At 44.1% G+C, this 12187-nt stretch overlaps 1 protein-coding gene across 1 annotated transcript in view; it reads right to left on the reverse strand.

Annotated features, from left to right (window-relative positions):
• Positions 1-11403, reverse strand: part of LOC143962851 (long-chain fatty acid transport protein 2-like) — a 91199-nt gene extending 79796 nt beyond the window's left edge. Inside the window, exons 1-2 of the mRNA XM_077472321.1 lie at positions 10773-11403; positions 4106-4315 (exon numbers count right to left, since the gene is read on the reverse strand). Coding sequence (XP_077328447.1) covers positions 4106-4315; positions 10773-11280 — 718 coding nt within the window. The 5' untranslated portion in view covers positions 11281-11403. The remainder of the gene's footprint in view (positions 1-4105; positions 4316-10772) is intronic.
• Positions 11404-12187: the final 784 nt, after the last annotated feature.

Here is a 12187-nt window from a genome sequence, read left to right on the forward strand (position 1 = left end):
CCCCAGCCCATCAGAGTACCCAAGTGCCTGTCACCAGCCCATCAGAGTACCCAAGTACCTGTCACCAGCCCATCAGAGTACCCGAGAACCCATCACAGTCCATCAGAGTACCTGTCACAGTCCATCAGAGTACCCGAGTACCTGTCACAGTCTATCAGAGTACCTGCCACAGTCCATCAGAGTACCTGTCATACTCCATCAGAGTACCTGTCATACTCCATCAGAGTACCTGCCACAGTCCATCAGAGTACCTGTCACAGTCCATCAGAGTACCTGTCACAGTCCATCAGTTTACCCGTCACAGTCCATCAGAGTACCCAAGCACCTGTCCCAGTCCATCTGAGTACCTGTCACAATCCATATGAGTACCTGTGTACCTGTCACAGTTCATCTGAGTACCTGTCACAGTCCATATGAGTACCTGAGTACCTATCACCGCCCTTCAGAGTACCCAAATACCAGTCACCAGGCCATCAGAGTACCCGAGTACCTGTCACCAGTCCATCAAAGTACCCAAGTGCCTGTCACCAGCCCATCAGAGTACCCGAGTGCCTGTCACCAGCCCATCAGAGTACCCGAGTACCTGTCACCAGCCCATCAGAGTACCTGTCACCAGTCCATCAGAGTACCCGAGTACCTGTCACAGTCCATCAGAGTACCCGAGTACCTGTCACAGTCCATCAGAGTACCCGAGTACCTGTCACAGTCGATCAGAGTACCTGAGTACCTGTCACAGTCCATCAGAGTACCCGAGCATCTGCCACAGTCCATCAGGGTACCCGAGCATCTGTAACAGTCTATCAGAGTACCTGAGCATCTGTCATCAGCCCATCGGAGTACCCGAGTATCTATTTGCAGCCCATGCCTCATAGAATATACGTTGGGGTGTTTGCTTTCCAAAATTAGGTTTTGTGGGTAAAAAAATCAGTTTGTGGATAATACCATTGTCCTGGTGCTCCTGGACCTTCAAAAGCATGATGGGTAGGAATGAAATGAGATGTGTAATTTATGCTCCTAGAATGCCTGAAGGTACTACTTCAATGTTCGGCCTCTCTATGTGGCCAGGCTGTGTAAAAGTATCACACATGTGGTATCGCCATACTCGGAAGGAGTAGCAGAATGTATTTTGGGGTGTCATTTTTGCTATATATATGCTATCTGTTAGAAATATCTTATAAATTGACAACTTTGTGAAAAAAAAAATGCGTTTTCATTTTTTTTTCAACATTTTTCAAAAACTTCTGGAAAAAAATTAACTGTTCAAAAGACTCATTCTGCCTCACAGATTATACATTGGGGTGTTTGCTTTCCAAAATGGGGTAATTTTGTGGGCAATTCCATTGTTCTGGTGCTCCAGGGCCTTCAAAAATGTAATAGGTGTTTGAGAAATGAGATGTGTCATTTTTGCTCGTAGAATGCCTGAAGGTGCTACTTCAATTTTGGTGCTCTGTATGTGGCCATGCTGTGTAAAAGTCCCACACATGTGGTATCGCCATACTCGGGAAGAGTAGCAGAATGTATTTTGGGGTGTAATTTGTTGTATACATATGCTGTGTGTGAGAAATAACCTGATAATATCACAATTTTGTAAAAAACAAATAAAAAAATAAACAAAAACTTAATTTTGCAAAGAATTGTGGGAAAAAATTACAACTTAAAACAACTCACCATGCTACTTACAGTACTTAATACCTTGGAATGTCTACTTTCTAAGGCTGGATTCACACCTATGCATTTTTAGTGCTTTTTGCATTTTGCATATTTGCACTACAGTCCATTTAACATGGTTTCCTATGGAACAGGATCTCTAGTGCAAATCTGCAAAATGCAAAAAGCACTAAAAACGCATAGGTGTGAATCCAGCCTTAAAAGGGGTCATTTGGGGGGTATTTGTACTTTCCTGACTTGTTAGACCCCTTTCACACCTGGGTGTTTTGCAGGCGCTGTAGCGTTAGAAATAGCGCCTGCAATCCGCCCTAAAGAAACTGCACCATTGTCTGTAGTGTGAAAGCCCGAGGGCTTTCACACTACATCGGTGCGCTGGCAGGACGTCAGGGAAAAGTCCTGCCAGCAGCTTCTTTGGAGCAGTGAAGGAGCAGTGTGTTTACCGCTGCTCCCAATTGAAATCAATGGGGCAGCGCTTTTATACCGCCAGCAAAACGCCGCTATTGCGGTGTATTGCCGGCGGTTTTAACCCTAAAAGCGCCCCGCTAGCGGCTGAAATGCGCCGCAAATCCGGCAGTAAATCACCGCTAAAAAGCGGAGTTTTAACGCCCACGCTATCGGTGGTGTGGTGTGAAAGGGGTCTTAGTGTCTCAAGAAATGAGAAACACCTGATGTACTGAAGGCCTGATCAGATGTGATCAATTTTCAGTCATTGGCTCCATAGATTGTAGACTCTATAACTTTCACAAAGACCAAATAATATACACTAATTTGGGTTATTTTTTACCAAAGATATGTAGTAGTATAAATTTTGGCCGAAATTTATGAAGAAAAAATGCTAATTAGCAAAATTGACATTTTTTCACAAAATTTACACTTTTTTTTATTTATAGCACAAAACATAAAAAACCCACTAGTGATTAAATATCACTAAAAGAAAGCTCTATTTGTGTGGAAAAAAGGACGCACGTTTCATATGGGTACAGTGCGGCATGACTGAGTAATTGTCATTCAAACTGTGAGAGCGCTGAAAGCTGAAAATTGGTCTGGTCAGGAAGGGGGTGTAAGTGCACTGTATTGAGGTGGTTAAATAGTTAATTAAACTATAATTGGATAGCATGTTGGCGTGGATACTTTTTAAATGTTTCTGTTACCCGAGTTGTGTAATGAAAAAAATTGCTTAACTTTGCAGAAGCAGAATCACATGATGTTAACTAAAAGTAAGTACAGGTTGCTCAGATAGTAAATACAAAGTCCAAAGGTGCTATACATATGCAATGGCTAAAGGTTAAACATTACATGAAATAAGACTGATATTATAAAAGCTATGGTTCTATCTCTGATCCCTGAACATAAGTAAGTGCAAACATTTCACATATGATTATGTGAATTATAACCATAAAAAACTATTTTAAAGCTAAACTCCAGTCAAACAGGTGATTACACAAATGAAATGCATACAAAATGAACTATTTTAATTTCCAAAGGATCTGTATTTCTGTCCATCAAATCCTGTGATTTACCTGCTCTGTTACACAGCACAGCCCTGTCTGGCAGGGCAAAAGACCAGATTTTTCCCTGCTGAAGTTAAAGTAGTTGTAAAGGCAGTATGTTGTTTTTTTATCTTAATGAATTCTATTCATTAAGATAAAAAGCCTTCTGTGTGCAGCAGCCCCCCCCCCCCCCCCCAATACTTACCTGAGCCCCATCTCGATCCAGCGATGTCCACGACTGCCCCGGCTATCTAGGATACTCACTCCTGACAGTCTGAGATACAGCAGCTGCACCATTGACTCCCACTGCTGTCAATCAAAGTCAGTTAGCCAATGAGGAGAGAGGGAGGGTGGGACCGCACCGCAGCTCCATGTCTGAATGGACACAGGGAGCTGTGGCTCGGCTCAGGTGCCCCCATAGCAACCTGCTTGCTGTGGGGGCTCGCAACAGGAGGGAGGGCTGGGAGTACCGGCAATGGAACCTAAAAAGAGGAGGATCTGGGCTGCTATTTTTAAAGAAAAAAAAAAAGATTTTAAGCTACACTCATTGGTCTCCTCCTCGCTCCTAACTTGTGTCACTCTGCTCGCTCCTCCTGCCAACATGCTCCTTGCATTGCAGTGAAACTGATTGACTCCTTTTGCTGCTTCTGACTTCCCCAGTTTGAGCACTGCTGTACAGGAACTGCAAGAGGATCATAGCATGCCATATTCAGGTACTTACACTGTTTGCTTAAAAAAAAAAAATAGAATGATTTATTAATCAATACAGGGAAGTATTAATGTGCAATTTTCATATTTGACTGGAGTTCAGCTTTAAGAGTGGAAGTGTTTTATTCCTTCCAAATGTTGTGTTTTTCCTCTGGAAAATCCGCTGCACCAACCGCAGAGCTCTCCAATTGTGCGATTTGCTGTAGATGTCATTTAAAGAAATAAATGGTGTGATGTACCTGTAGTTCCAGAGGTGTAGATGTAAAGAGCTGGGGTTTTCGCATTTTGACCGGACCTGAAGGAGCTGGGGACGGGTTCCTGAGAGGCGGCTTCCACTTTGTCCAGCAGACTGTATACTCCCGCAGTGGGCGATTCTCTGCTCAGATAGAAGACCAGCACCTCTTGTTCTGTCAGGGCTGGCAGAAGGTCTTCCACAGCACTCCTCAGTTCTACATAAAGAAAAACAGATGCTGTCATGTCTGTCAATGTGCCAGTTACCTGGCTATCTCTGGCTACTTTTTGAGTCACTAACCTAAAACTAGCATGCAGATTAAGGAAGTCCAAAGGAATTAAGACTACTACTCTGGATATGTTGTTCTAGGGCAGTGACTCAGAAAGTACTGAAGCCATTGGATCTGCATGACAACCAAAAACTATTTTTTCCACAGGAGAAGTTGAACTTGATGGACTTGTCTTTTATCAACCAGATTGACTATGTAACAATAGCAACCTCCATATTGGCTTGCTACATGTTTTATTTAATAGAGGCCTTGATGGGTAATGCATATGTACAGTAAACATTACTTTCCTAGATTTCACAAGAAATACCTCAGTATGAGCTAAATCAGGGCTCAAAATTTCAAGCCCTAAGCTACTAGCCAGGCCTCAAGGGTTACTCGCCACCAGTTGCCTCAGCCAATCCCTACCCTACCCCGCCCCTTAACACGCCCTCATAAATTATCTCATTAAATTACACTGTTTTATGCAAAATTAAGTTATACGAATAAATATTAACAACAACTTAACAACAACTTTATCAGTGCAGCCTCACCTGTGCCCATCAACACTGCCTCACCTGTGTCCATCAATGCCGCCTCACCTATGCCCATCAATGCCGCCTCACCTGTGCCTATCAATGCCGCCTCGCCTGTGCCCATCAATGCAGCCTGCCTGTGCACATCATGCAGCTAACCCGTGCCCATCATGCAGCTAACCCGTGCCTATCATGCAGCTAACCCGTGTCCATCGTGCAGCTAACCCGTGCCCATCAGTGCAGCTAACCCGTGTCCATCAGTGCAGCCAACCCATGTCCATCAGTGCAGCCAACCCCTGTCCATCATGCAGCCAACCCCTGTCCATCATGCAGCCAACCCGTGTCCATCAGTGCAGCCTACCCGTGTCCATCATTGCAGTCTACCCGTGTCCATCACCTACCCGTGTCCATCAGTGCAGCCTACCCGTGTCCGTCAATACAGGCTACCCATGTCCATCAATGCAGACTGCCTGTGTCTTGAGAGAAATAAGTGGGCTACCATTGTTGGCCTCCATTCAAAAATGCTGGTAGTGTGGCTGTGCGTGGCCTCAATACACAAGTCAAAATTCCTTTTTCTCCCTCATGCCTTTCTCTTGATCATGTAAAGCAGTGTTGCTCAACCTTTTTTAAAATTATGCAGTCTTGAGGCACCCCATTCTAAAAGGTAAAAAATGAAGCTCAAACAATAGTTTACATAACACAGCCACACCGACACATATGGTATATTCAACATTAGAGGGGATTTTATTTTTACAAAGAAAATGTATCCTTGTACACTAGAACTGATTAGTATTTTTTCCTCTCTAATCAGTTAAATGCTGATGGACAGTGGTAAGGGAGGGGCCAACAAGGATGCTGTGCGGGCACCAGACATCCTTCTTATCAACTGTTGCCATCAGTTGTTAGGATGCCAGGTCTGGCCTACATAGTATTTTTCACTGATCACTGTATTATGGCCCGTACACACGATCAGAATATTGTACGAAAACTGTCGTCCGAGGAAGAATCGTACACTACTTTTGAGAGCCGATCACGACAGTTCAGCCGATATTATTATTATTAATTTTCCTTGTACGATACCAGATCATACGATTTTTTTTTTTATTTAAAAGTTTTTATTGAGCACAACCGACAGGGCAAAATAGTGCAACAACATACAATAGTACAAAGGGCAACGGGATAAAGAGTACAGCAACAGCAATATAGCAACCCTTATACAGAGCTTAACGAAACAGTGGTTGTTAGTATAGCTCTAGTACCCCTATGTAATAGTTAGTACAAAAACAACAACAAATTAGGACCTTGTTAGTGCCACTGGTCGGATGCACCCAGAACATTTTTCCAGCGTGACGAAGAAGCTCTTCGACACGGAGAATAGAAGGGAGAAAGGAAAGATTAGAAAGAGAGAACAAGATCAATAGGAATAAGAAGAGGAGGGAGTAGAATGAGGGGAGAAGGGAGAGGGGAGAGGAAAAAAAAGGGGGGGGGGGGGGGGTTGGTTATATATGCAAGTGGATATGGAATAGTGGGTCATGCATGGTTACATTCACTCCGTCGAGGGGGTCACAAAGGTGTTATAGTCTTGAGAGAGCCTAAACTTGTGCCAGTAGTGCCAGGTTTTATTCAATTCTTCTTCCTTTCTATGTAGTGCAGCCGTCAGTTGTTCCATCAGGTTGAGGGGCTCTGCAGTTTTCCATTTTTGCGAGATACATATTTTAGTGGCATTAAGGAGATGAATCATTAGGGACTTTTTATACCGCCGCCTCGACATCGGGGTGAGGTGGAGCAAGCACTGCGTGGGGTCATCTACCAATGAAATGTCTGTCAGTCTGAAAATTACCCGTCTGATACCGTCCCAGAAGGGGCGGACCCGGGGGCAAGTCCAGAAAATGTGCAATAGTGTTCCGTTTGGCAATTGTTGGCAATGCCAGCAAGTAGGGGGAACTGAAGGATAGATCCTATGTAGGAGAGTAGGTACCCTATACCACCTGGTCAGCAACTTAATCCCCACCTCCTGGAATCTGCTCGCAATTGAGGAGCGGTGAGCAAAGAACAAAATGCGTTCTCTCTGGTCCTTTGAAAAGACTTGGCTGAAATCGTTTTCCCATTTCACTAGGAAGGGAGGTAAGTAGCTCTCTTGAGGCTCAATCAGCATCTTGTACATTAAGGACAATGTATGGCGGAGAGGGGCAGGATCTAGATATAACCTCTCAAAGTTAGAGGTGGCATAGCTAGCTGAGGGCACGAAATGTGAGGCAGAAAAAAAGTGTCTAATCTGTGTTGCCCGCCATCTATCCAGAGGGGGCGACAGCATTGCTTGGATCTCCTCTATGGTGCACCAACGGTCCCCTTGCAGAAAGTCTTGAAGTCTATATCTATTGGACGAGAGGAATTCCCTAAACCTCCTTCCGGATAGACTAGAAGGGAACTCCTGGGCTCCAATCACCGGTGATATAGGTGAGGGGGTGTGGGGGGTCATTGTGACGCTACCCGACTTTGCTACCACCGCCAACATAGTCCCAATCAGTGGGTGGGATTTTAGGGGTGTCGGCAAGGTAGAAGTTTGCCACAACAAAGTGGACAGTGTTAAGGGGTACATTGCCTGCTCCACTGCCACCAGATCATACGATTTTTTTTTTAGTCGGTATAGTTGTCATCCAAAAATACAATACATGATATCACTTTCGATTTTTTTATTTTCTGTCGTACGAGAATTTTCGTGACTTTAGTTACCTATTCAATTTCTACTTGCGACTATTAAGCGAAAAAAAGTCATATGATCTGTCGTATGATATTCAGATCATGTGTATGGGCCATTAGTGTCACTTGCAACATCAGATAACATCAGGGTCAGTTAGTGTCCCTCCCAGCCAGGATCAATTAGCGCTAGATTGCCCACATGCTATCGCACTCACACTATAGGCCGCTGATCACCGCTATTGCTAGTATAGTGTGTGTACGGATTATTATATTGATCATCAACAGAACTATACTAGTGTCCCCTTTAGAATAGTGTCCCAAAAATTCAGTGATAGGAGGATGTATACATGGCTATACAGATATACATAAATCGCGATTACATCTATCCCGTGTAGTGTATACAGCTGGTGGGCACAGATGAGATGGATCTAGTGGGCACAGATAAGACCGAACTAGTGACCACAGATGAGATGGCACTGATGGGCACTGGTGGGCACAGATGAGATGGCACTGGTGGGCACAGATGAGACGTCATTGGTAGGCACAGATGAGTCCGCAGTGATGGGCATAGATAAGACCGCACTGGTGGGCAAAGATGACTGCGCTGGTGGGCATGGATGAGACAGCACTGATGGGCACAGATAAGACCACACTTATGGACACTGGTGGACACAGATGACGACGCACTGATGGACACAGATGCAACGACATTGGCGGGCAAAGATGAGATGGAACTGGTGGGCAAAGATAGGCTACACTGGTGGGCACAGATGAAAACAGCATTGGTGAGCAAAGATCAGACGGCACTGGTGGGCAAAGATGATGAGATGGCACTGGTGGGCACAGATGAGACCACAGTGATGGGCACTGGTGGGCACAGGTAGGCTGCACTGGTGGGCACAGATCAGACAGCACTGGTGGGCACTGATGAGACTGCAGTGATGGGCATTGGTGGGTACAGGTGATGGCACTGGTGGGTACAGATGACAGCACTGGTGGGCACATATGATACGGCATTTGCGGGCACAGATGCTATGGCACTGGTAGGCACAGATGGGCTGCACTGGTGGGCACAGATGAGACCGCAGTGATGGGCACTGGTGGGCACAGGTAGACTGCACTGGTGGGTACAGAGGCTGCACTGGTGGGCACAGATGAGACGGCACTGGTGGGCACAGATGAGACCGCAGAGATGGGCACAGATGAGACGGCACTGGTGGACAAAGATGAGACCTCACTGGTGGGCACAGATGAGACCACACTTATGGCCACTGGTGGGCACATATAGGCTTCACTGGTGAGCACAGATGCATTCACAGTGATGGCCACTGATAAGCTGCACTGATAAGCAATGACCGTCCACTGCCCTACTGACAGTGTCCACTGCTTTACTGATACAGTCCACAGCCAAATATCTGTAGGAGGGTTTTGCACCATCCCTGTTAAGTCTGCAGTCATTTTTTGTGTCTTAATTTCAGTTTGATGTGTGTTATATGTGATGTTACATCACAGAGACCAGTATTGTGGTGATTTTGAAGTTTATTGAGATAGCCATACATTAGAGGGTTCCGCCATTATTGTGTTATTGATTTGTAAGATAGAAGCAGTTTAAATAAGGGGTATCAAGCAGCACTCACAAATTGTGAGTACATATGTACAGCTATATACACCCACTTTCTTCATTACCATATATAGAGACCTTTCTCCATGCAGATATACATCATCTGTCCTGTTACTGTATATATAGCTGTATACAGGACAGTGATGATGGAGGAAGGTCTCTATATACAGGAAGGAAGGTGGGTGTATATACAGTAGCTAGCTGTAGACAGGATATATGATGTATACCTGCATACCCTGATCTATGAGGCTGATATATACCCTGATCTGTAATGCTGAGCTATATACCCTGACTTGTAATGCTGCGCTATATACCCTGATCTGTAATGCTGAGCTATATACCCTGATCTGTGAGGCTCAGCTGTATACCCTTATCTGTAATGCTGAGCTGTATACTCCTGCCACTATGCAATACAGGGGACGGAGTGGGTGGATTTGATAAGGGGTGGAGCTTATGAGAAGTGTGACGGGTCAAAAAGGAAGGGTGGGGTCTGGCACCCCCCATCCTAAACCTTCACCAGCCCCCACTGGAAGGTGGAAATGCGGCTAGGCTCCCAAAAAGTCTCACATATGTGGTATCCTCATACTCAGGAGAAGTAGTAGAATGTGTTTTGGGGTGTAATTCCACATATCGCCATGGCATGTGTGAGAAATATCTCAATAAACTGAAAGCTTTGTGTTAAAAAAAATAAAAATGTTTTTAGCATTTTTTTTAAACTTGTGACAAAAAATAAAATGTTCCATGGATTCAACATGCCTCTCAGCAAATACCTTGGGGTGTCCACTTTCCAAAAAAGGAGTAATTTGGGAGATTTATGTACTGCCCTGGCATTTTAGCACCTCAAGAAATATGATAGGTAGTCAGAAGGTAAAAGCTGCATAAATTCCAGAATTTATACCATAGTTTATAGATGCTATAACTTTCACACCAATTAACCCCTTCACGTCTGCACTTCCCAGCCCTTTCAGATGCCAGGGGGATTTATGATCATGTGAACACCGTGATTGGCTGTCACTGTGGTCACATGATCGAAAAGCTCCCGATTGCAAGAAGCTTTCCTTTAGCTGCCTGCTGTATAGTACAGTACGGACAACAGTGTTTGCAAATTGGTACGCAAATATGCGGTCTCTCTGGACCAAGGCCCGCCTGCCAAAAGGCCTCATATTTGCGTACCATTAGCGCCTAGGGGTTAATATCCACTTATTGAGAATTTTTTTTACCAAAGACATGAAGCAGAATACATTTTTGCCTAAATATATGGCTAAATTAGATTTTATTGGATATTTTGTATAACAGAAAGTAGAAAATATTGTTTGTTTTTTTTTCAAAATGTTTGGTCGATTTTTCAATTATATAATAAAAAACGCAGTGGTAATCTAATACCACCAAAATAAAGCTCTATTTCTGTAAAAACAAAATTATGTAAATTACATTTTCATGACTAAACATTTGCCAGTTTAAGCAGCACAGTAAAAAATGTTCTGGTCATGAAGGGGGCAAAACCTTCCAACACCCAAGTGGTTAACCTAAAAGAAGCATACAAATCACTTACCTGGAGCAGCGATGATCACTTTAGCTTCACTGTACTTGAAGCAATGAAGGAAGGACTTAGACCGTATATTGTAGTTTAAACATGCCATGGGGCAACCTAATTTGGCCAGTGCTAGCCAAATCCAGATATAAGCAGGTTCATTACCAAGGAAGAGAGCAACACAATCTCCTGTTTTCAGCTTTGCATGCTCCCTTAGAGCCCATGCTGCTTGATTGCTTTTAAGGTCTATCTCCTTGTAGGTATATGATTGGTCTTGGTATAAAATGAATGGCTGATCAGGTCTAGTGGCAACTTGTTTATGAAACATATCCAGCATGCTAAACCAGGGGCATTTTTTGAGTGCTTGTTCAATTTTCTTTGCGTAGCCAGCAGCTCTGTAGAAGAACTTAAGGTCTTGCCACAGGTAAGGCAGGAATATTCGCTTTAGCATCCATAGCACAGGGACTGCAAGTAACAGCAACTTTGGAGCAGACATCCTTCTGAAGAGTAGCGTTGACTGCACCTGCATGTTGATCAGTGGATTATAAACAATGAAGTACAAGAAGGTGTGTGTGCTTCAGAATCATGCTGCTGAACGAGGAAAATCTGTACTATGAACTGTGAGACGATCGAGTTTCATACCTTTCACCTTATAACTGCCTTGGTAACGTTCACCCCCTGTGTCATATTAAAGGTACTAGCACAGTACTGAGGGGAGACTTAGTAAAGAGCGCCCCCACAGCAAGACAGGATAAAAGTGTATCTGCATTGATGAATTTATTGCCATGAGTAAAATGCCTCAGACCTCTCTCTGGTTTCTAAAATACTAAATTATATTATCATTAGAATGCCAAACAATGGTAAATATAATACATTTAACAAAAGGAAACACTACTCTTTCAATACAACTCTGCAGATTATATTTTTGCAGCATGCAACAAATTAAATGTAATGATCAGTGGCAGCTAGTGCTAAAAAATTTTTTGGGGGGTGCAAACAAACTGAAAAATACTGAAACAAAAACATCAATTGCAGCCAACTGTGCCCATCATATTCAGACTCTGTGCCCAGCAAAAGCAGCCAAATGTGCCTATCATATGCAGCCAAATGTGCCCATCATATGAAGCCACTGTGCCCATCATATGCAGCCACTGTGCCTGTCATATGCAGCTTCTGTGCCTGTCATATGCAGCCATCTGTGCTCCATCAATTGTAGCCTTCATGCCCATAATATGCAGTAACTGTACCCCCCCGCTGTCTGCCTCGCAATTACCTCATCGTAATGGTGGGTCAGGCAGCGGGACAGGCGGCAAGCTGTGGGATGGGTAGCACAGTGATGGCTCCGTGTCTTCCATGCTTCCTCTGTGCGTGTCCGGTATTACATCTGGGCCACCTGATTGGCTGAGAGGCGATTCTGTGTTAGCAAAGCAAATATT

This window comes from Lithobates pipiens, unplaced genomic scaffold, assembly GCF_037356315.1.
Source record: "Lithobates pipiens isolate NorthernLeopardFrog02 unplaced genomic scaffold, aLitPip1_a1.2 Scaffold_8, whole genome shotgun sequence".
In the NCBI taxonomy this organism is placed as follows: Eukaryota; Metazoa; Chordata; class Amphibia; order Anura; family Ranidae; genus Lithobates; species Lithobates pipiens.